General features: G+C 48.1%; 1 protein-coding gene across 1 annotated transcript in view; it reads right to left on the bottom strand.

Moving 5' to 3' along the window:
- Positions 1-23,949, bottom strand: part of POU2F3 (POU class 2 homeobox 3) — a 41,959-nt gene extending 18,010 nt beyond the window's left edge. The window contains exons 1-3 of the mRNA XM_010581443.1: positions 23,922-23,949; positions 18,671-18,739; positions 7,568-7,602 (exon numbers count right to left, since the gene is read on the bottom strand). Of these exons, the coding sequence (XP_010579745.1) occupies positions 7,568-7,602; positions 18,671-18,739; positions 23,922-23,949 (132 nt within the window). The remainder of the gene's footprint in view (positions 1-7,567; positions 7,603-18,670; positions 18,740-23,921) is intronic.
- Positions 23,950-24,988: the final 1,039 nt, after the last annotated feature.

A 24,988-nucleotide genomic window follows, 5' to 3' on the forward strand; every position in this document is an offset into this window, starting at 1 on the left:
CATGCTCACACAGGTTCCCTGGAGCCTAATCATGCTCCTGTTGAAGTCAGCAGCAAAGTTGCCTTATTGGGCTTTTGTGGGGCTAGAACCAGACCCTTAACTGTTTGCCAAATTCCCTGCATGAAAAATTTCCCCTTTCCATGGATCTCTTGTCTAGGGGAGCAAACTGTGATTGTTCTGGATTCTCCGTGCCCTCTGGCTGCCAACCGGTCACAAACCATCTAAATACCTGGCACTGCCTCCCTGCTGTACAGTAGCGATGTTCCCGGATCAGTCATCCACGAGGAGGGCAGAGCAGTGTCCACCTAGCGAGTCATGGCACTGGTAGCCCTCAGTAGCAAGGCACTTTCCAGCACATCCCACATTTGAAAGGAATTAACTTGGAATCAGACGGCTCCCGTGACTGGGGCTGGCTCCATCCCAGGTCTGCAGGTTTCTCTGATTGGTTCATGGTAGTTTTGGCACCGGTTGCTGCGCCCCAGGGAACTGGGACACAAGAAGAGCAGCTAGAGGGATTGCATTAAATACACACAAGTAATATAATTAAAAAAGAAAGGGAGAGTGAGAAGGATCGACTTTGCTGGAGAGTATCACACAGTTTTTCATTTTGGGTGGAGGGAATCGAGTCTAGTGATTGAGGGGAAGAGGGAGCTCAGAGCCACTTCTCTGCTCCCAACTCTGCAGCTCTGGGCAACTTCGATGTGTTGGGGAAGCAGGGCAAGAGGGTGCTTTGCTAGAATAAACCCAAAGTCTGACTCCTGAGGGGCTGAGCAGCCCCGGTTCAGCCCACTGCTTTCACATGGAGCGCTAGCAGATCAGCACCTCTGGGAAGATAGAAAGTGCACTCTGATGTCAGGCTTCCAAAATTAGAGGCCTTGCTTGAAACCCCATCGCCTTCACCTTTTTATGCTATGACTTGCCCTTCTGCAAAATGGGTGTAGGGCCCCACCCTTGCTGGGTGGTGCAGGCTTTTGATTGAATTCTTGGAGCTCACCAGATGAAAGGCCTTCAAGAATTCTGAGTCCTCTCCTTATTACGGATGAGCCATTCTCTAGTAGGCAAAAGAGTCATATCCATGCACAGCAGTTCGTGCAACTCACCGCTTAAAAGGTGCCGGGCAACCTAAATAGTGGTTTGACAGTGACAACCATGCCTTGAGCTTAGTTTCTATTGTGGAAACAATCGTTATGTCCCTTTAGACAGGTCCATGAAACTAGGGCTTGTCACCTATGAGCCTAGAAAATATTTCCCAAAGGATGATAGGAGCCCAGCTGGAGCAGGTAATTTGCACAAAGCCCTATCTGTTTCTCCCTCATCTCTAAGACAGCTTTGAAACAGCTGTACAAGATATATTGCCAGTGGACCAAGGCAACAAGCGTAGGAAATACCTTATAAATATATGTTGCTCTTTAGAAGCCTGGAGCAGGAAAGCAGGAGTTTGTGAATGGACTGCAGCTGGATCTTAAGGAACAGATACAATCCAGCCAATTCTGAAGTGATGCTGGGTTGTTGTCAATTGTTATTGACTCACATAAAATTAATTCAGTGGTTTCAGTCCACCTCTTGAGAAAAAAATCAAAAAGGCCAAATCCTTCGTCCTACTTCCATCTCCCTTTCTCTGACAAGCTTCCCCAGAGACTCACTGGCCTGTTTCGGAGTTCATTCCCAACAATCTCATCTGAGGGCCTCTGCAAGGCGCCAGAACAAAACTAGCTTGAAGAAGAGGTTCCTCTACATATCTGTCCTAAGCAAAACAGTGCCATATATAGAAACAGAGGACTTTCCCTCAAGACAGGGCTTTCTCTGATGCTTTCCCAAAGGGCTGCATTTCAATGAAGAACCAGTGCGCACATACAAATTTATGCAATCAGTCTATCCCTAGGACAGAGCAAGGAAACTTCAAAAGGGAAAGGCCAAAGTAGTGTTCAGCTTAGATCCAGTGTCAGTCAAGGCAGATACGGACAGCCGGGCTGATTTCCAGTTAGTGAAGGCTCAAGAGATGAAAAGCAGATGCAAGACTTAGGCTGATACCCTGGGGCAATGCAGAGAAGAAGAGAGAGTGAAATCTGAATTGATCCCCAGAGGGGAGAAGGAAGCAGGATGTGAACCTCCCCTTGAGAGGAGGGCAAAACAGGACTGGGATGGAAATCTGGAGGGCAGACTGAAACCTGAACTACCCACGGGGAAAAGCCAAGCAGGAACAGAAATGACATATAGGGAACACATGAGATTAGGGGGAGGTGGGAACACAAAGTGGAATGAAAAACTATGAGAGACATCCCTGGGGGGAGGGAAGCCCTGATTGAGCAAAATTAAATCTGCAGGGAGTTTTGCATCCCAGATATTAATAACAAACTACCTAGTAAGCTAGGCCCTTCTTTCCACCTTCAAAAGGATGGAGGGGAGGAAGAACTTGTCTGTGGTTGAGCACAAGACTATGAATCAGAGAATCGGAGTCCGTATCCCAGCTCTGCCAGGGAGCAGGTCCCTGGATTACAATTCACCTCAATGTCCACAGGCAACTGTCCTATAAAGCATCCACTGATTTCAACTGCAATCACGGTGCTCAGCATCTTTGGGAAAAGCCAGGTAGTCAGTCTGTGTCTGCCTCACCTGTAAGACAGGGTTAAACACCTCCCTACCTTCCAAAGGCACCGGGATGCTAAATTCATTAGCAAAGTACCTTCAGACGTGTGGGTGGAAAGTACCAAACAAGGTCAGAGTGTTATTAATGGCGCTGAAAAAGAGCCACCAGTGATTTTAGATCTCAGATGCAGTTTGCCCACTTTAATTTCTCATATCACGTGTCTACAGGACATCAGCTGTGAAGACCTGAGACAACTCACTCTATTACCTCAAAACAACTGTTGAAAACCCCACATAAACCTTCAAAAATTAAAGTTCTCTTGGACAATGACTCTGTCAGATATGAACAGGGCAGGGAGATGAGTTAGATAAGGAGGTCCTGAGGGAGGGGAACCCCTGTGGCACCTCTTGTAGAGAGCAGGGCAGTAACACACAAGATCCTTCACCTGGTTTTGGAAGGGAAGAATTTTTCAACGGACCCTGTCCCTCACCACTCTTTCACGATATACTACCAGACACACTCAACTGGCCAAAAAAAGTCTACTCGGGTCATACTGACTGGGAATCTTAAGCAGCTGAATTATTTAATGCTGACTGACCACTGGAAGAGAGGGATTTTGAAACGTGTCCCTTACAGTCATGTGCAACAGTCAAAACAGCCATGTGCGCAACCTGGTGTGCAAATGTAAGTGCTGAGCTAATGTGCATATGAAATACGAGGCCACTTCAATTGCATATCTTATTTCCTTATTTTTGTTCTGGATGCTTCCCTTTATGTTCTGAAGATCTCTCCTGCCCCAGCAATACATCTCCAAGCTACCTCCTTTTCCGAGGTAAATCCATCCCAAGATCCTATTTCTAAGAAGCCTGTTGGAAAGAAATATATATCCTTATTATACCCCCTGATTCGTGTAAACCAAAGAAAATAAAGTAATAGCAGTAAAGAACAAACAGGAAAATTCAAGCTGTGCTGAGCCCTGGGCTGCTCGAGTACACTAGTGCCTGCTTGTCTGTCTTAAATATTGTAAAGTCTCACGGCAGGATCACTTTTACGTTGATACAAATAACAAACCTGTCATTATCATTAAACAAATGACAGCCTGTCTGCAAGGGTTAGAGCCTTCTGCTGGAATGAAACTGCATGACATATTTGGATACAGAGCACATGCAGATCCTGCTAATCCTTTCCCGGCTGGTAACCTACAACCTTTTTTCCTTTCCTAAGCACTAGTAACATATAACCATTCAGCTTTATTTCAAAAGAGGCATATTCTCTCCCAGCACTGGAGTGCAGCTCAGTGCTTGAGAGCATGAAGGGGCTTGGAAAGGACCTCTCATTCCCTCCTCTGGAAGGAGAGGAGATCTGAGCCTTCATTCCTCCCTGGCACTCAGAGACTGCATTGATACAAGGACCAACAGATGACATGGTCCTACGCATCACTTTCCTGATGGAAAAGAAATCAGCGATTCAGCATCTGTGTATTTTCCTCCTCCAGCTGCAGATCGACGCACAGCACTATGTGCTGGGCTACAACACTCACACCATGCACACAAGCCCTGTCTTCTCCCAAAACCATCAGCTCCATGTGTGTATTCCAGAAGGCAATGTTATCTCAGTTAACTCCAGACACAGGGTGAATTACCTGGCTGTCTAGAACAGCTCTCTTCAGAGCCATCCACAAAAACAAACAATGCAGTATTTCCTTAAAAGCCGAACGCTGCGTGTACCAATGGAGAAATAAACCAAACAAGACCTGGTAAGACCACAGCAGCATCACCTGGTGAGGATCACCACATTACAGCGAGGTAAAGTTCTGATTTCAACACTTTCAGTCAGACCTTTTCCTGGTCCCACTCAATGCCCTTTCAAGGCAAGACTCTCAAGCCACATTTGCCGAGTTACTCAGTTCTGTCCCTGACACACTTTGGATACAATCCCAAACCATCAAGAAGCAGATGTCCCTATCCAGGTTGCCAGCACTGAAGGTGAAAGTTTATTACTGTCTCTTTGCATTTCCCTTGATATAAACAGGAAACAACCAGCATTAGATTCACTAAATAAAAAGCCAAACCAGATAGGCAAGGCAGAAGATGCTTCTTTTTCCATACACACCCTTTTCCCTCTCATTCACATACAAATTACTGTTGCATCCAGGTGGGAGGAGAGTTTGAAGAGGGGAGGGGGGAAGAAATGTTTGCCAAATAGGTTGAGGGATCAGAAGGCAGCTTTCTCATAAAGTGCAGGGCTGACCCACAAACTGCGAGAAAACCTCAAACTCCGCAAGAGTTTCCCTCCTCCCCATTTTCAGGGTGAGAGCAGCCACAGCAGGGAATTGGTAGGCAAGCAAGGGGTCTAACCAGGTCACTCCACCCTTCTCTTCCCGCCTGGAGCATAACATGGGAGGGAAACAGACCTGAAATGTAGGCCATCTACAAAGACTGGGGGAGAGGCTTAAATGATGTGAGATTTATGATCTTCAAAGTGATTAGCGCCCAGCACTCCAAATAAAGTAAAAGAGAGCTCAGCAGCTCTTGCATTCAGTTTGGAGTTGGTTTTCAAATCATACTTCTCTGGCTTCAGTTTGAAAACTTGAATTGCAAGGTAACAAAAAAAAAAAAAAAAGCCACCCAAAACCAACCTCAAACCCCAAACCAAAATTAAAAAACCCACCAACCTCCACCCCTAATGAAAGAGCTCAGCACCTGATTTTACATGAAAACACTTTGATATTTCCATATCTCCCTTCTTCCTTTTTCTTGTCATTTGAAATCTATTTGCTGAATTGAAGATGAATTCACCAATAACTGAGGTCAACCTGAAATGTGAGTGTATAATCCGTGTGCATTTGGGCTCATGCTCCTTTAAAATAATAACAATAACTATAATGGCTCAAGTTTACACAGGGCCTTGAGAGGGCCAAGAGAGGGAGACAGAGAGCCATTTGCGCACCCCTATGTCCACTCACATGGACTGTTATAACCCCATCCCCAACATCACTGCAAAACCCCTTCTGCGGATACTACCTATGTTCTGGGGAATCGGTCCAGATTAAAAAAAAAATAAAATAAAATTAAAATGAGCTTGTTCACTGGCTTTTGCTTTTCAAACCTTGATAAGTCCCCAGTCAGATCTGGTAAACAGTTACACAGAAATGCTGGCACAAATGAAAAGGATTTTGTGGTACCCCTTTGGTGGAAGGAGAAAAACAGAAGTGGGAAGTGAATGCTACAGAAGGGTGTCATAAAATCACAATCTCTTTTTGGGAGGAGGACATTTCTATCAAGCAGACTCTGGCCCAAATCCTACTGACTGCAAGGCTGTCTGCCCCCACAACTTTACCAGCATCCACTCATTCATTCAGTGGCATGCAGAAAACTAGGACCTTAAAGACAATGGCTCAAATCATCAGTGGGTGTAAATCAGCACTGCTTCACCACAGTCAATAACATTTCCTTGATTAACCTCAGCCCAGCTTCCAGTTCTAACATCTTTGTGGTGTTGCCATAGGAAAAGTTTGCAACATGTAATGATCTTGTACTTTCATAGCTTATTTCTATCTTGAGGGAATTTTCTTTTATCACTAGTTATAAGCAGATTGGATTCTTCTCTTGGCGTGTAGAAAGCCTGTGCTTTGGGCTCTGCAATCCACAGAGCTGGAGACACAAGACTTTTTGTTTTCAGCTGGGTATTCCAAAAACCTGGAAGATGGCTGAACGTGTTAAGACACCTTTGATAGGAAGTTACGACCCACCCAAAACCATAGCAGCCAAACCAAACAAACAAACAGCAGCTTGCTGACATCTGTCAGACAAGAGCCACCAAGGCAAGCTTGAAGGACAGAAAAGTCATGGCAAGAAGCTCCAGCTGCCCACCTGCTGCTAGCAGGAAGCCTTTGCAAAGGATTGCAACCCTTGAACTCAGGGAACGCATGGTTGGAATCAAGTAGGTTGCTGTACTGTAAACAGTGCCAACATCTGCTTCAAATGCTAGTGACTGCCTGTGGAGTTACAGCCCCTTTTGCTTTCCTTGCTCCAGTTCCCCAGCCAACCCCCAGAGTTCTGCAGCAGATCAGTGGGTTAGCTCTCTAGACATCCCCTTTTTCTTTACAAGGTCTGAGTCCAGCTCCACTGATGGCTCCACAGGATTCCTTAGCTCTGGACTCAGAGAGCATTTTCTCATGTGTCTGCACAGATTCAAAATCTATATGCTCTGGAGGGCTGTCTGCTTCTTCCCCTTGCAATTCTGATGTGAGATTCAGGGATTTATTGGAGCCACATATGAAAATCTCCAGGCACTCAGTGAGACGGGGGTTGCTTTTAGCTGTATGAAGCAGGAGGATAACAGCAAACACAGCAAAGACAACGGTCCCTCACATGTTCATTTGCAATTAGGGCTTGCTTGCCTTGCAAGAATCACTTGCTTTTATCTGCTGTCCCTTTCCCCACTGTCTTGCAGAGAGGAATCTGCCGTTGTAGGCAGGCCTGGTCTTGACCTACGCACTCCAAGACCTCAAACCACCTCATCTTCAGTCCTTGCTGATACTCCTGTGAGTCAGCCCCGTGCTCTTAGACTTGCATACCACAGTGCTTTCAGAGCCAGTGTCCCAAGCAGTAGAAATGCATGGGGCTTTGGGGTGGGATTTGCACATTCACCAGTGTAACTGAGGTCCCTTTTGTTTCTAAATGACAATGGAAAAAAATTAAAAAGCCAGAAAAAGCCTCAAGCAAATGGTGATTTCAAGAAACTCTATAATTAACTGAGCTTCTATAAAGTAGGAAGGCCTGGAAACCAGAAGTTTAATCTGTCATTCTATCCCACAAGGGGAACTGGGAGGACTTATGTGGTCTGTTTAATGGTAGCTTCTGACCTAACAGTTTTTATCTCTTAGCAGTACCTGCCTGGGACTCAGCAGGATGAGCAATTAAAAAACAGTAATTCAAGAAAGCAGGAGAATACCTGGTAACCCAGGGAGCATCTTACCTGCCTGTTAAAGTCCAGCCCATTCTGTTCATTTCCTACAATGAAACAAGCAGAAAAATATCTCAGTATTAATGACAGTCAGCATTGATGCAAACTTTCCAGAACTTACAACACACATAACCAAAGACACGCTGCTAGCCCAGCTTAGTTTACCTTAAGAGCAAGGAGAGGAGGAGGAAGGTGGAATCAACGTGAATGCAGCAATGGAAGTACGAAGGCAGATTTTGCAACATTTGGTGGTATCAGCCTTTGCTGAAGTATAAGAGAAGTGCTTCTGCCCGGGAGACAGCTGGCCAAGCAGCAAGGGTGGGGGAAAGCTCACCGACTGAAAGGGAGATTCCAGCAGAGGTGAGCTGGAGGACGTTACAAATCTCCAGGGAAATCCAGGGCCAAGGCACTGTACATAAGGCAAGAACTAACTGTGGGAGAGGCTAGCAAACAGGTGGCCAAGGCTGTAAACCAGGGATCTTCAGGAACCCGTGTGGCACTGAGTAATTACGGGATATCTAAAGGAACAGAGGGTGCCGTGGGGTTGTGCTCAAGAGGCGTCTCCTTGATTCCAGAAGAGATTGGCAGGCACAGGGGGAAAAATCAGACAGGTTTCAGCCTGAAGGTACCGCACAGGCCCTCACTCATTCCCCTTTGATGATAAACATTTCCCCCCCCCCCCATCACACCTGCCAAATTCATCAAGAACATCACAGAGGAAAGGTTGTACGCTCCACAGATATGAATGCTTTAAGGGATTCCACGAAGCCTCTTTAGTTGCAAAGGCAACCCCAAGAAACCCCTTCCCTTTGCAATCCATTCCCTAAGTCATTCTCTTCCAGTCCAACTGAGTTTGTGATAAACAGTCTTAAATTGTTCACATCCCATTGGCACAAGCCCCCAGGGCCTCCTCCTCCTGTTTTTTCCAGTATAACATTCCCCATAAAGCATAGCCCATGCCCTGTGATCTGATCAAGCTTCAACACATCATGTTTTTCAGTAGTTCATGTCTCTTGCAAAAAGTTGGAAAGCAGTTAAGAGGCTGTGCAGGCAGGAGTGCAAATCCAACTCCCATTGACTTGCTTTCTTCAACTGAACAAGTCTCTACCCTAATCTAGCACGCAGTTTTTCAACTTGCACCGTACACATAATATTCCCAGGTGAATCAGCATGGTTCTTTGAGGTCCTCAGGGGGAGCATGCTTGGTACAATTATTCATAGATGGCAAAATATTTTAGAGTCAACAATAACAATTCCATGGCACCCTGTTCTCTGCTATCTAGAAACAACTCTGGAGATTTAATCTGCAACATGTTAACAGCATTGGCTGTGGAAACTGAGCTGCCTTTTGTTGCTCTTGTTAGGCTGAGCTGTAGGTTTTCACTATCAAAAAATACCAGAGCACTATTTCATAGCAGGACAAGCTGTTGCCCCCTCCCCCCGAATGTCCTCCATCTTCTCATCATCTGCAACTCAACCTAGATCCAGCTCTGCACCTTCTCCCCGAGCCTGTCCACGTTTCTGCTGTGCTACAGCCTGCCCTCACTTCCCGTCTTCTTCCCAACCTGCTTCTCAAAGCTTTTTCTCTTCCCAGTCTCAGGTCTTTATCCTCTTCCATGTAATTCCCTACTCTGCTACAACCTCCAACCTGCCACGCGCTTCCATGCTCCCGTGCCTCTCACTGTAACCATCTGCTCCCTGACCACCTCTCTCCAGCTGGTCCTGCCCGAGGAATTTGTTCATTCATTGCGTTCCAGCTCTACGCCCCAAGAGCCAACAACTGCACATATAACGATGGGAATGCTGATAGTGTTAATAGATGATCGCAATCAGTATCCACACACCTGAGCAGGACTGTGTGAGGATCTTCAAGGCCTGCAGTTTCTACCTTTGAAACCCACGGGGGGTTGATGTAATCTAAAGGCAGTAGCTAAAGGGAAGAAAGGCAAGGAGGAGAGAAGGAGGAAATAAAGTTCCCAGTTGCTAAAATAGAACAGGAAGGAAAAGGTAATCTTCTGGTTTCTTGGATATAAGAGTTTCGCTCACGTTCAAATGCAGCATGTTGATGAGGCAAGATTCAAAGACCTTGAGGGAAATCCCTAGGTCCCAGTGATGACGGCTCTGAGTCACTATCATACACCCCAAAACTTGGAACTTGAGATGCACAGCTGGAACGGAGTTTCACTCCACATTGCTACCACGAGGCCCAAGTTCTCCAGTGTATTCTTTCTTCCTCTTCCAAGCTTCCCATCTCCTTCTTTTTTCCTCGCTTCACAAGCATGTGCAGCTGACAGACTTCTACCTTTCGTTTTCCCTTCCTCTCCTACAAGGCCAGACACAGCTTCCTCCAAGTCCTACCCTCTGCTCTCTTGCATGTCCCACTGCAGGTCGACAGGGGTAAGCGGGAGCACATCAGCCAGGTATTCTGTGACAGTAGAGCATACTGCAAATATGCATGGAGATTGACACTAACTCAGTCGTAGCTTGGGCGTCTAAGTCTGAGATAAGTGCCCCAGGCTGTCTCGGTAGACAGCGAGGAGAAATAGGCACCTCCAGAGGCCATTCATCTGACCTATCTTAGACGCCTATCTTAAGTTGAGATGAATGGCCCTCTGGAGATGACTATTTCTCTTTATTGACTACAAAGGGACCCGGGGCAACTACTTCAGACTTAGATGTCCAATAGTGAGATATTTAAAACTGGGCGAGGTGATTTCTACTCCCAGTGGTTATGTAAATGGGAGCTGGATACACAAATCTCTTCATTTCAGCAGGACCAGTGAGTGTTTGTGCACAGATTTATTTGCAAACAAATCTTGTCTTTTTCTATTCCAGTAAAAGCTTGTGTTTCAGTGAAATTAAAATTATTCCAGCTGCAAGCTAAGGTTTGGGTGTGATGGGGATAACAACTCTCCTCTTTCAGTTAAATCAGTAATTTTCCTACAAATATTTTTAAAAATAGACTCCGTTTCCTCCCAGTTTCTATCAACATCAGGACTCACACTGAAGTAGTCGTTTCTCTCCTTAAAGGAACGGGCTGTTCAAACAACGAGGATCTGTACTTAAGATTTAATCTTTTCTAGCTCCAGGAGATAAAAAGAAAGAAAAGTGTAAGTGGCAGCAGATTCTCAGCTGCCGTAAACTGCCAGAACTCCACTAATTTTGCTGGAGCTTCACACCAGCCAACAACTTGCCTCTTGCTACACCAGCCAGACAGAATGGGATCCAAAGTCTCCAGCGTCTGCTAGACGCAGTCCTCCCCTCCTTAAATTGCATCAAACTGGGGAAGCCCTGGGATTTAAATGGAGAAAGATTGCTTTGAGCCCCTTGCTCTATGGTTCCCAGGAGCCTCCCCATCAAACAAGCCTTCATTCCCCTCTTTATGGGTGTTCTGGACAGGGGGAAAAAGGCAGCGATAAGCTCAGCTGGCTCCCCGCAGCACAGCAGACAAGGACTACGCTGCTCTCCTTGGTTCACCTGGCAGCTGTTTTGCATAGCACTGGCATCAGATCTGGTGCGAGTTTGCCTGGGGAAGTTTCTCTGGGGATGGGAGCAGCAGAACAGTTCCGGATGGCTTCCCCCCACCCGCTGCTGTTGCCCCCACCTGGAACGCAGCATTTGCTCTGAAAACCAAAGACAAGCACTCTATCAGAACTGACACAATTCCCACTGGAGGCCGCCAAGCCAGTCCAGCACTAGACGATAAAAGCACTGTAATGGGAGAAAAGTAAAATCAAGATTGCAGTGCGCCTTCATCTTCACAAGGCAAACACACGCAGCAACATGCAGATGTCACCTCCAGGGAGTGACAGCCACCCTGGCTTTTCACCCAGTGACAAAAATCAGGGCTGCAATCAGAAAGCTAGCTAACCTTATCCCCCTTCCCGCCCAACTACACACTTAATTCACCTCACAGTTTGATCTCAGCTGCACAGGAGGGACAGGGAATTAGAAGGCGATTTCAATCTTTAACAGGTGTTGGGGAATTCCCACAGGGAATCAGTTTTCTGCCGCATGCGTTTGGGAGGGAAATTCAGAACAGCTGAACGGCAATGGGGGAACAGTGCCAGGCAGACACCAGGCCGGGGATTCAGCTGCCTGGGCTTAGATGTCTAACTTTTAGGTGTCTAATTCTGAGCCAATTGCTCTAGGCTCCCTTTACAGCTACAGAGAGGAAGCGGGCGCTTCCAGAGGGCAATTCATCTCACCCCCGAGATAGACGGCAGAGAGATGAATCACCTTCTGGAGATACCTATTTTCATCATTGACTGTACAAGGAGCCTGGGGTGAGTAGGTCAGACTTCCTCCTCAAAGTATGGAATATCTAAAATTAAGATTAATCTCACCTATCTTGAGGATTTTAACACTCCAGCTGATAAAGCACAATGCCATTAGAGATTGACAAAGCAGACCAGATGCAGAGTGCCTTTCGACATACATTTTCTAGAAGCTGAGAAATTAACTTGTTCACATTAACTGAGACAAGAATCAAATCTCTCACCTCAAACAACATGTGAAGTTAAAAGATTGCCCAAGAGCAGGTAAAGAAAAGAGTGGCAACAATTATTATAACTATAAACAGTACTTGACCCACATGCTGTAAATGAAGTAAAATGCTCACCTGCACTGAGAAGGATGTGGTTCTAGTAAGCAAAAAAAAGATATTCAGCATCAGATATACTCCTCAGGATTGAGGACTCAAGCAAATACCAGATCGTAGCCCTTAACGCTACTGTTCCCAGCAGCCAGACCAGTGACTTCTCCAGAACAAGCAGGAAAAGCCCCGGGTGGTAGGATCTCACTTAAATGACCTTCTCTCCATTTTAGTGGCTACCCCTGATTCCCTCCACCTGTGTCCAGTGGCACTGGGGAGCAGAAACTGAAGCTGAGCAGACATCAGTCAGTGCCCTAGATCCTTATGTGCCCTGCTGGGATGCTTGCCGTTGCCAAAGCTTACTTTAAGAAGTGCTTTTTAAAGAGAGCAGGAGAAAGTGTCAGCAGGATGGGGAGATTCAAGGCAGCCAGATAGGGCTGCAGTTTTCATGTTAACTGTTTGCTCTAAAGACACAAACAGACCAAACCGGGGCATCAGAGCATCTCCATGGGAAAGTTAAGACTGGTTAGCAAGAAAAGTGAATCTGTGCTGACTCAGTCAGACGGCTACAGACTCCAGGGGAAGCTTTCACTGAAGATTCAAGTGTTTCATTTGGGTAGAAACCCCTGGGTTATAAAAATGCCTTTCCTTTGTCAACAATGCCTCAAAGAAATCCCATCTTCTAGTCCCACTGCAGCTCTGAGTGCAATACACCCGTCGTGTAGGGTAGGGTGCGGGGGGGAGAAAGCAGGACAGCGAGTGTGGGAGACTCAGGCAGTTTCCAGAAGGAAACCCGAGGGCAGCAGTTGTTCCCACGGAAAACATTTCACCTGCAGGTGCTGGGAGAGGGCAAGTCTCTTCTCTTAGACCAGAGGCAAGAGGCAGATCAGACCAGCTCTTCCTTTGCCCCTCTAATTCAAGTCAAACCAGCCTTTTGTTCCCCTTTCCCCTCCCCATCCTTTTTTATCCTCTTCCATAATGGGATGTTTAAGAAAAAAAAATAAAATAACCCAACCTCAAACCCTAATCACCTTCATTTGAATTTCAAATATCCCCCTCCTGGCCTCCCCCACGCCCCAACTGACTCGGAGCTGGGAATATGGAAATTTCTCCTGCTTGCCTTAAATGTGGCTGTGCTATGAAAATCATCAGCCTTATGCAAATCCTGAGCAGGCCCAATTGCCATAGCAACCAGCTGTTTCCAGCCCGACTGCTGCTGCTTTCATTTATTCAGGACTTGTCCTGGGGCTGTGCATGGCTGCAGGGAAGAGACAAGAGAAATCCTGGAGGCTTTGAGGAAAGTTTCACGAGGGAGAGCTAGCCTTGGAGAGCAAAGGCGTAGCCAAGGACTAGGCTCAGCACGGGGCTGGGGAAGGCCAAGTTTCCTCAAAAGACTTTGGCCTGGCAGTCTGTTTCCAGCCCGATCTGAAGCGGTAACAACAAAAGGCAAAAGAAAAAAGCTCAGATCGTGCAGCCCTTAGCTTGCTTGCTGAGCACAGCAAGGAGTGCCCCTGTGCAGCAGGCAGCACTGCCTGAGCACCCACCAACTCATCTCACACAAGCCATTGCACTGCTCAATCTGACTTCCCTTGCTTCTCCAAATTTCCTTTTGCCTGAGTTAGAAGCTGACACAGGGGTCAGAGCCTCCATACCCCATTCCAGCTTGAGCCATCATGTCTTAAAAGAGACCCTACCCTGACACCTGCAATTGGAATACAATAAAACAGCCGTCCCAGAGCCCATTGTGCCCGGAGTTGTACCCATCCGCGGGGAGAGCAGCACCTGCATCAAAGGGCTTACACCCCGGCAAAAAGGTGGGAGAAGAGATTGGGACCCTCACTTTGGAGCTGAGGAACACAGATAGACTTAATTAAGTTTGTACAGGGAGTGTGTGGCAGAGAGGCAGACTGAGACACGGTCTCTGTTTTTCCATCTGCCCTGATACAGATTTAATGCAAAATGCACTGACATAGAAGCCAGGGTACTGGGAGGAGTTTTTGCTTGGGTGGAAGTTTTGGTGTCCAGTTTCAGAGCTGCCCTTGCTTTCTCTCCTCCACTGCCAGGGGACCTTAGGTGTCTTGTGACAGCATTGGAGGAAGGTGTCTCACGCTGACACCCTTCCACAGGCACAAGCTGGCTGAAGTTGAGGATGCAGGGGGAGAAGAAAGACATTCACAGGAGCGTCTTCTCAAAAGAGACGCTTTGCAAGACCGTAGAAGCAGATGTATCGTAGCTCCTTCGCACTTTCGTTTTCTTGGGATTTAAAGGAGAGGGTCTTTCTTACCCTCAGAGAGAGGAGACCTGCTTTATTGCTTCCTAATGCACGCAGATAGGTTACCCAAGCTGTGAGGGTTAGATAACCCTGCGACCATTGCCACCAGAGTCAGAAGCAGGCCAAGAGCCCAGCTTATGGCTCCACGTGCCCTCCCCGTGAAACCGCGCTCCTCTACCTGGCTGCTCCTCTTCCAGATCCCAGACCCGACCCAGCTGGGCGAAGCCGCCGGGTCAGCCAACCACCACCGTCCCAGGGAGCGATACCAGCTGCTCCGGAGGCAGCGATAACGCTGTAGGGCTGTCCTATATTGCACCCACACGTACACACCCCAGCTCCTCTCCCCGTGTACTGGGATGCCCATCGCGCACCCCGCCCTGGGCTCCTGGCAGGCTGGCCAGTTCCCCGTGTTACAGGGTGGGGAGGGAAGATGTTCGGAGCGCCTGCAGCTATTCAGTTACCGATGGTTGTGTTTGAAGCGCTTCCCTATCGCCCTTCTGTTAAAGCTTTGGCTTCCCCCCCATAGCCTCAACAGATGAAATCAAAGGGAAGTAGCTTTGCTTGGTGTAACCTGTTTTGATCAAGCAGATAAACGGGGAACAAGTGTCTGACACAAACAAACAGACAGACAGAGGCAAGTCCCACCTCAGCATTTTGTTGCATCAGATACAGAGGGCTTAGATAAACCACAAGAAGGGGGAGATCTCTGCCTCTCGGCTTGAAGACCAGGGGCGACACTCTGCAGTGCCAAGCCCCCACAGTTCCCATAAAAAAATCAACCCAGAACTTGCTGGCATGGCTTTCATCTGTTTAAACAGATGAAAAGAGCTTACAGCCAAGCATAAAACTCACGCTTGTCATTACCCCCCATGGAGTCAGCGGGACTGCCTGCGAGCCCAGCCGCAGCTGCCGCACGCCAAGCGTTAAACCACGCTGGCATCACACAGGAACAGGTAAAGAGGACCCTCAGACTGGAGACATGACCCGGTGCCCGGACTGGGGCTGACCTACACAGATCCTGGGCCATGGGGGAAGGCAGTCCAACCCACAGCCCTCGTGGAAGAAATTCGTGCCCATTCCACATACTCCTCACACATGTACTGTGATAAAAAAAAGCAGAGTTACAGTAAAGGGAGGCTTGAGATTCACAGACCTGGGCAGGGTAGTTGATATTCCTTAGAAAGTTTGGTTTTTTAATCATAGCTTTTTGTAAAATGGTAAAATTTCACTGCAAGCAGTAGACATGGCGGGGGGGGTGGAATCAAACAAACATGGGTTTTTGGAGACCATCTTACTAAAAACTTTGAAATTTTCTATGAAATTGGTGTGGATGAAAAAGAAAAAAAAAAAGCTTCACTTTCCTAACCTCCTACGAAAGATGAACAATTTGACAATATTCTCAAAAAAGAAAAAGCCCCGTGATTATTTTAAACACCTTCAAAGTAAAACAATGCCCCAAATTACCCTTTTTTCCCCTCTAAGCCTAGAACTGGCAGAGATATGAAAGGATGAGATTAGGCTTCTGCTACTGACACTTCCCATCAGATCTTTAGGCATCAGTTTTAGATCAAGGGCTTGGTTTACAAAAGCATTTTGGCACTCAACTCCCTCCAGTATTTTTTTTTTTTTTTTTTTTTAATTCTTCTTGGAGCCGGTCTGCATCTTTTGGTGATGAAAGGCCTTTGTAAATATGCACCTAGAAGGATTTCCATTCTTTATAAGCTATAATGTCGTTAGTTTGGTAACTGCCCTCTCCTTTGGGGGTAACGAGATTCCTGGGGAGCTGTGTGGATTGGTCCAATTCATTAGGAAATGGGTCTTCAATTAATGAGTCACTGGAAAACAGATTTTCCCACATGAAGCTAGTAAACAAAACACTAAACTATTAGGTGTTGCAGTAAATATTCTTCTAACAATGTGTGTAAGGGAAAATAAAAACTTCCAGGGAAGTTCAGTACAAAGAGCTTTGTTGTTTATAAACAGAATGGTCGGAAAGAGGGGAAAAAACCCAAACGACAAAGATGCGTAGAGGTTTTAGGAAAAGCATTGAGGCAGCCCCTCCATGGGCTTGCCTGGTCGTGACTGCCAGTCGGGCTGATGTGCCGGGTTACACCACCTGAAGTATAACATATAGAGTTGAGCACTAGTGTGCGATCCTGTCCCAGCCACCCTCTTCCCTGCGAGTCCTGCAAGGGTCCAGGCAGCCCGCAGGAGGGGTTGTGGCTCTTTGCTAGTGTCCCCTAAGAAGCTCCTAACCCACTGCAGTGCCTCTCTTCCCAGCTGAGTCTGATGTGGTGATCTCTGAAGACCCTGAACAGTCACGGGGACTGCATTAGAAAAAAAGAATACTTTAAACAGGTTCCTTCCATCAGTCCGCAGGGAAGTGCCACTCTTGCAAATGAAGGAGATTTACTTGTTCTGATTTCCCTGCTTGATTTGAAGGCTCCTAGAGCAGAGCTAATGCTGCTGCAAACATTTTTGCTATTTTAAAACAAATTGACTTCACTTCTCTGCTTTCTTTTCTCAATTACCACTAGAAAGAGGTGCTACAGCTAGCACTAATAGCTGTCTGGGAAGCTTAGGCTGAAAAACATATTTTACCCAATCAGCTGCGGTGCCAGCTTCTCGCCTATATAACACTATTGACAACATCAGCAGCCAGAGTCTCCCACTACATTTAGTAACAGCCAATACCAAAACCAAATAACTACCCTCAATACAGCCTTCCCTAATCTTAATTCAACTGTGCTATCCATCATGTCCGTGTGCTAAAATGCATGAAACGTTTCAGGAGACTCTGGTTCCCAATATAAGGCCCTGTAACAGCTACCAGGGTTTTTTGAAAGAGCTTGGGAAGTTGAGGACATATTTGTTGCAAGGCGGCTTGGAAACGTTTATCTCAAAAAACAACTTGGGGTCATCTGAAAGCCCTGAGCAGAAGCTGACCTGACCAGAGTTCATGGACATGAATAGAACCTGATTTTTATCTCTATCTTACATTATGTCAAATAACCCAGCTTAATAGCTAAAAGCACAGAGCATGTCTAGTCCTCAGTGAAAAGTGTAAATAAAGAGGTAGTTTTAGTCCCATTAAAACATGCCTAGAGTTCTCTGGCTTTACAAAGATCTCAGTTTTTCTAAGTTCTCTCAAATGACAGAAGTAAAAGAGAAACAGTAAAATCATTTCATGTAAAGTTCTAATCTGCTGTTACACATATCCCCACCACCACCCCGCTTAGGGCTCTTCATTGCTCAAAGAACAATCATTCTTCTACATTGTCTCTACCAGTTTGGGTTTTAAAAGGTGTTTATTTCTCAGTTTACAGATGAGCCTCAAGGTTTCTAATAATCTTAATTTTTTATACCTAGTGGGTGCTAAAAATATTTCTTATTGCTGTTTATTTGCCTAAAAAGGAATCTATGATATGAGCCCTTGTGAAATTACAGACCCAAGGTCTTGCATTTAAAGCCCACTGCAGGCAGTGGCAGTCAGAACCGATGCCAGAAAATACAAAACTAATTTTTCTGGTGTATATCACACCTTGTGGCAGTGCAGAAGTTGGTAGGTAACCTGGCAGAAATCAGTGCTAACACCAACACTATCATCTTTAAAGGATCACCCTGTACTTCAGCTTTTCATATTCAAGGAAAACTGGGGCTTCTAGCCACAGAGCAGCGAGAGTCTGAGCAGCCATCAGGTGGGAGTAGGGGACATGAGAAACCCAATCATGCGTCAAGATGAAGAGCGGTAAATTTTTGCTGGAACTACCTAGCTGGATTTGATTATTCCTGAAGTCCCTCCCATTTTTCTACATATACACGGCCAAAAAAGGCTTAGTCCCCAGGGAGTTTTGTCTGAGGAAATGTTCCTGACACAAACCCTACGTAAAACGAAGAGTTGTTTGTGCTAAACTGAGCAGACCAAGACTATTTCAATGGCATTATTCCTTTGGCAAGACATGAGCATATTTCCATGCTAAAACCGCAGAGGACATTACTGAGACGCACATTGATTCACTGCTGTTACAGAAGGATCTTGCATGCTGATCAAGATACGAACGCAATCCTAGCCCAGAGCGCATTCTTGATCAACTCCCAGGCTGGTTGGAAGAGCGCAACGTAGCAGCAACAGGAGTCGAGCAAAGCACGGACAGAAACTTCCAGCACCCATGCCCCCCCTCTTCTTCTTTTCTTTCCCCTACCTCCTCGGGCTTCCTTGCCTGCCCCCCACGTCCTGGACCCTCCTTACCTGGCTCCACCTGGTCAGGTTCGTGCCGAGTATCTGTGGAATCTGCCGCATCACCGCTCATCTTGATCTCTGGAAAAGGAGGCACAACTGATTTTAATAACAGGTCACAGTCCCAGGCAACAGGCACATGTGGCTTCCACTAAACAGCACAAATGAATGTGTAATTATAATAAACCATCAGACTTTCAAATTTCTGATTCCTCAACATACAGTCACTAGAATATTCATCAGCTCCGAGGATGCACTTTCCCTCCTGTTGCTCTTTGTATCCCCCTCATTCCTTTCCCCCTCCCCAGTCTGCTGCTGTGTTCTCACCTTTTGCATCATTCCTCTCCAGCACAGGGGATGAGGGGTTGTTTAACCACTGGGAGCCCCACCAGCCTTGGTGGCCTCTCCCCTGTGCTTTATGCAGGCTTCCCAAACCAGCTGGCGTGGCTCTCAGTTTGCCACCGTCCTCCACCACACCTGTAGAGGCAGAGGATCCCTGCCAGCTTTCCCCTCCTCTCCCACATCCTTTCCTTGTCCCTTGAGATGGCTCAGCCGGGCCAGTGCTTGGTGCTGTACAAAGCACATGCTGGGAGGACTGGCCTCAGAAAGGCAGGCACGGAGCAAGATGCTCTCAGAGAGGCAAGGGAAGTCTCTCTTCTCCGCTTGCTCCCTGGCAAACTCAGCTGATTTCTCTCAATACATCTGATCCCTGTTTGCAAACTGTTTACTCTGTTCTCTCCCACACGCCCGTGCTCACACCCCTCACAAACCACGAAGAAGGTGCCTTGCTCCAAAGCACTGTCCCCAACCTAGGAGCAAGAAGAGCGCTTTGCCATCAAGCTCCTGCTTATTTCCCCCCATCCTTATCAATGCCAGTAAATTTTTCATTTACCCTTGAAGTGATGGCTGCCACCACACCCGGGGCCACGTTCTCCTTCGGGGACAGCTGAAAGAAAAGGTGGGAATAGTCAACTTTACACTGGATTGCTCATCTCCTCCTTAAAAGAGGCAAAGTACACAGCAGTGAAAGAAGGAAGAATATCTATTCAAATTCAGATGGACACCCCCTCACGCTCTTCTACTCTTTGCATGGGAATTTTAACTCTTTCCAGGCTAGTTGGGAAAAAAAATAATATTTTTTATAAAGACCCAACTGATTTGCATGTGCTTCCTGCAGCCAATCCCGGCCACAGATGTCATCCGATTTGCATCGGGTAACAACAACAGCATGGAAGTTGGGCCAGTGTTTGCTGTGGTTTTGCTGGGGTAGAAAAGGCAGGTGGAAGCCTTCTTAAAGGCATCATGCAAACCTTTTCCTCTTTCCTATATATGCCTTGTATTATTTCCAAAAGGGTGAGAAGAATCTCATAGGGGTTTATACCTATTTCCCTCTATTACTCACACTAAAGCAGGCAGGCCTCTTTGTTCATTCAGGTTTTCTTTTCCCCTATTCAAACTTCCAGTGTGCAAATGGCAAATTATCTGCTTTTTGGCCGAAATTGAATAGCTTTGTTTAGGTTAAAGTTTCAAGCTTTTTCTTCAGCAAATTAATAAAGGAAGAAAAAAATGACAAAGTTTTATACAAGAGACAGAGTGCAGAAACATTCACATACTTCAGAAACTTCCTTTCGTTAAACTGTATTAAGGAGTGAGAGGAAAAAGGAGAGAGAAAAGAGTTGTGGGGTTTGTTTTTTTTTTTCCCTTCAAATAAACCCACTGCAATTAAGACACGAACATTTAGTGGGGCTTCTAAGCATTTCTACTGCAGGAAGAGTAATTATCATCAGCTATAAACATCTTCTTGTCTTGTAATACTGCCAAGGGACCCTAACTTAGGCAATCTACAAAGCACAAAGTTTTGCTTGCTGCCAAAAAGTATCTTAAAAAAAAAAAAGTGCCAAGTTCTCATAAAATAGGGTAAGAAAAATCATAAACTATGCAGAAGTTTGGTGCTTGCTTTAGTGGGAAAGCCTGCAAGTTTGCAAAAAAAAAAAAAAAGTAATGCAGGTTTCGTTGTGAGCACACAAATAACAAATGAAGGCAGGTTAGCAAAAGAAAATTATCTAATCCCTGAGACCAAGGAGCCCCTTATGTGCACAGAGCTGAAGAAGAGAAGACACAAAAGCAAACCGTGAGAAGCTTTCTCCCTCTCACAGGAGAGAGCCCTTAGCCCCTCTGCCATTTATAACCTGGGGTGGGCGGGGAGGAAAGGAGGAATTGCAGCTGTGACTTGATTACATATCACATGCTATCCATCAGTTAAATTCCCTCCTCCCGGAGTCAGGAGATAACAAGATACCCTGTGATTCTCGCATATAGAGCAAAAGAATTTTATATTGACAAAGATGCAAATTCCCATCATAGATGTACACAAGTTATTACAGTTTAAATATCTGGGGGGGGGGGGGAATGGGGAAGAAAAAGAAAACCCTTTTGATCAAAGCTAACTGATCTATGTGGTTTGGGGCTGGCCAGCTTTTGTATACCTATGGACAGGAGTGCACACCAGTCATCCTCCAAGGGATCCTTAAGAACAAGGAGCAGTCGTGCAGAGGAACGACTTTTTAATATGATATAAATGTAGACAAGATAAAGCCAACACCTTTTTACTGACACCCAAGAGTCTTCCACTATAAACCAGGACAGAGTGGTGCATCTGGATTTGACCCCTCTCTCCATCCGAACAAATATCTCAAGACAAAACAGGCTGTGAGACTTTTGAGTCCAACTAAATGCAGGCTCCTTCCATACAGCTTTGCCAGTTGGCAATATACAGAGAATAAGCAGGCTGGTAAAAAAGTCTCTGGGAAAAATAATGCAACTTAGGACTGCTTAACTCCTAACCACAAACCTATTTGGAGCCGCCACTGTGGCCTGGGCCATATTAAAAATGTGCTGCTATACCTCAGCTAGCAAACATACCTGGAGTAGGGGTAGTCTGGTTTGTTCACCCAGACCAAAGGAACTATACCAGTGCAGACACTTCTCTGGGGATATATCTGCATCTATATTTTTGCTGAAACAAACGGTGTCAGCAAATAAAGCTTTCCCAAGCCCTTATTCCTAGTAGTTGTTCAGACATGGGCACTAGGGTAAAGCAGCCTGATGACTTTAAAAGGAAAAACAAAAGCCGGTGGCCGTGGCAGGGGGAACTCAGTTTGGCTGAGACCATTCCGTGGAGCCTATTGAATTTTCTGCACTTTAGGTGCCTGAGCCGCTCTGGAGGCTGCAGGAAGGCGAAATATCCAAATGCCTGGGGAGGAGGCAGTGGTACAGGCCAGGGAACGTGCTGCTGCAGGGAAACCCTCTTGGCAGGGAGGAGGATGTACGGAGCCCGAGCAGCCCACCTTCACCTTGCACGTTGTATCTTCTCTGCACGGCCAGGGAAGAAACAGAGCACACCTCTGCAAGCAGCCTGCTGCAAGGCCTTGCTTTTCGGGGATCCTGAGACTGAACACGCTGAACTGCTTTTGCACAAGGGTGAAGAAACACCCTCCCACCAGCGTTGGGCTCTGGCACATGAAAGCGGTTGGGCCCAGGCTGGCCTCTCTCCCTGTGAAAAGACTGCTTAAAGCTTAGGCCCTTCTGATGGACAGGAAGGTGGGACGATTTGGGAGAATGGAAGTTCAGCGTGCAGCTCCTGGCCAAATCCACCCTGGGACTGATGCCACTGCCTTTGACAGAGGGCACAGTATCGATTTTGGGAATCTTCTCACGAAGAAAGAGTCGCCCACAAGCAAAGCAGATGGGTGGATAGGAGCCTGCGGGGGATGCGTCCCCGAAAGACACCACACACAAGCACACCCATCGCAGGTGCTCAGACTAGTCAAGCTCACACGCCGAGCCAAGACCACGAGCCTCACGCCTCCCGCAGCCTCTCCTCGCGGCCGGCTGCACTGCGCCGGGGGCTCCCCAGCTGCCCTCCCCGTGGCTGGCACAGGGAGCCAGCCTGCTCGGTGGGGTGCCGACCAGCTGTGGAGGGGCTGCTGGCATCCCAGAGCCACGGGGAGGTTGCAACGCAGCCACGGAGCAGAGGTTTTGGCCATCTCTGCCGGCCCGCTGCAGGCTGAGACTGTGTTGGGTGATGGCATTGCCGCAGCATCTGCCTTGCCCTGCAGGCCTGCCCGCGAGCCCACACGCAGGCAGGGGCTGTTGAGGGGCTACAGGCACTGAGCACGGGACCCCCAGGTCTCCCCTGCACAGCAGGACCACCAAACGCCTGAGCTTCGCTGCAGCATGCCAATGGGAATGAGCCGGGGACAGACCGATGGATGTATCCGCCCCCTCCCCTCCAAACCTGGGGACAACACGCAGTGTTTCGTGCTGCAGAAAGCACCCGACACAGATCGCTAGCAGGGCACGTGGCTCCCATACCCCCAACACCCTGCTGCCTTGCCCCTGCCACAGAAGGGGCTGTCAGGATCTGGCCTTCGCTGCTGCCGCCGCTCTGCTCCTACCCCAGCGTCACCCTCAGCGCCAGCATGCCCGGGGATGCCGTCCTTCCCCTCGAGCACAGGGGCTTGAGCTGAGGGCAGAAGCTAAACTCCCTCTGTCCGGGAGAGCCGGAGCTCAGCACAGCTCCAAGGGGGTTGGCAGTGACTGCTCTTGTTCCCCAGCTAATTGCAGAGGGGAGGTCTGTTCAGAGAAGACGTGGGACTACCTAAGCTGTACCTCTGGATCAGACCCCCTGGAAGGCATCGCTCTCTGAGTATTCCTGTTCATTCATTCCTCGCACAACCCAGCCTCTTACAGCTCCCTCTTCATTCATTTCTCCCTCCTTTTCCCTCTTTGTCGTTAACTTTTCTCCTTCCAACCCACGTTCCATCTCGCTCTCGCTCTCACACACGCATCCCTCCATCCTTGCCGCATCCCTCTGTGAATTTATCCCTCCTCACCCCTCCCAGCTTTGTCCCGATGACTAGTCCCAGGGGTCAGGCACTAAATGCTCATTTTCCAGGTACCCAAGAGACCTCTGCGCTCTGCTCCCGGACCCACGTTAGGGCTGGCAGCGTGAGCGGTGCGCCCACATTGTGGGCATGGCTTGGCAGCCCCCTAAATAGGATCGGGGCAGCATCCATCCCCAGGTAGGAATGCGGGCACTTAACCAGGCACCGGCTGCGATAGCCAACTCCAGCGGGAGAACAGAGGAGGGAAAGGAGGGAGGAAAGGTCACAGGAATCAGAGCAATCCCATTTCCTGCCCAAGTCCGCGGTCCCAGCTACGCGGTGAGCTCCGGCCCGATCCTTCCTCGAGTGCCCTTTACCTGCGTGCACAGACTCCAGGTTCACCATCCTGCCGGCGGAGGGAAATCCGCGGTGCGCCCAGCCTCCTGCCGTCAGCCCCAGGTTGCCAGGGGCTGCCAGTTTGTCCTCCCTCCTCTGCCACCCGCTGCCTCTCAAACCGGGCGTGGGTCCGCTCCCCAAGGGACCTAGAGCTCCATTGCCTGTTGCCATGCAGGGCCAGGGGAGCATGCGGCGCCGCGCCACGCCTCGCCCCACCTCCGGCTCCCTCGGGTGCCCTGACACCCAGCAGCCTGGCGCCCGGCCCATGCAAAAAGCACCCATTTGCATATTAGTAACTGGGGAATGGATGAGTCCCTGCAGCGCTACCAGGGCGTGGGGTGGGGTGGGAAGGAGGGAGGGAGGGAGGAAGGAAGGCGGTTTGCCCGCCCTCGGCTGCACAGATACACCCCGCAGCACCTGCCTGCTGGGCTGCGAGCGGGGGGCTTTACGCGGGGGCTCTGCCGCCAGCCCCAGGGCCGAGCCGGCCCCTCGCGGACAGGCTTTTGGCTCTGGCCTTTGCAACGCGTGGGTAAGAGAGGCCGAGGCGTCGAGCCGGGCTGGGCGGCAGCCGCCAGCACCCAGAAGGGCAGGCGTCCGAGCTGCGGGAACTGCCCTGCCCCTCCGCTAAGCAGCCCTTTCGCTTCATTTCTGGCCACTCTGATAAACCCCGGGGTCTGCTCAGAGCGAGCCATGAGAGCAGCCTGTGCGGTTGAGCGTCTGCATCTCTTAGGTCTGGGCTGAACCTGAACGATGCCGTAGGAAACAATCAGCACTAAAAGGAAAGTTAAGAGTAACCTGACTTGGCTAAAGACGCAGGGCAGGATTAGGATCAGCACATGGAGAAGCCCCTTTCCTGACTCGTGCTCTGTGCGGTACATCAGTCCCCCAAGAAGAGGAGAGAAGTGGCAGGCAGCCTCTTTCTCCTCCTCCTCGTTGTTTAAAGCTGCAGTATTCAGCCTCCTTCCAGGGAAGCCAGGCAAAAAAAAATCCCCTAATATTGGCTTCTTCTGTAGGGAGCTGCCAGAGGCCAGCTCCTCAGCCTATACCC

This window comes from Haliaeetus leucocephalus, unplaced genomic scaffold, assembly GCF_000737465.1.
Source record: "Haliaeetus leucocephalus isolate CR32 unplaced genomic scaffold, Haliaeetus_leucocephalus-4.0 Scaffold773, whole genome shotgun sequence".
In the NCBI taxonomy this organism is placed as follows: Eukaryota; Metazoa; Chordata; class Aves; order Accipitriformes; family Accipitridae; genus Haliaeetus; species Haliaeetus leucocephalus.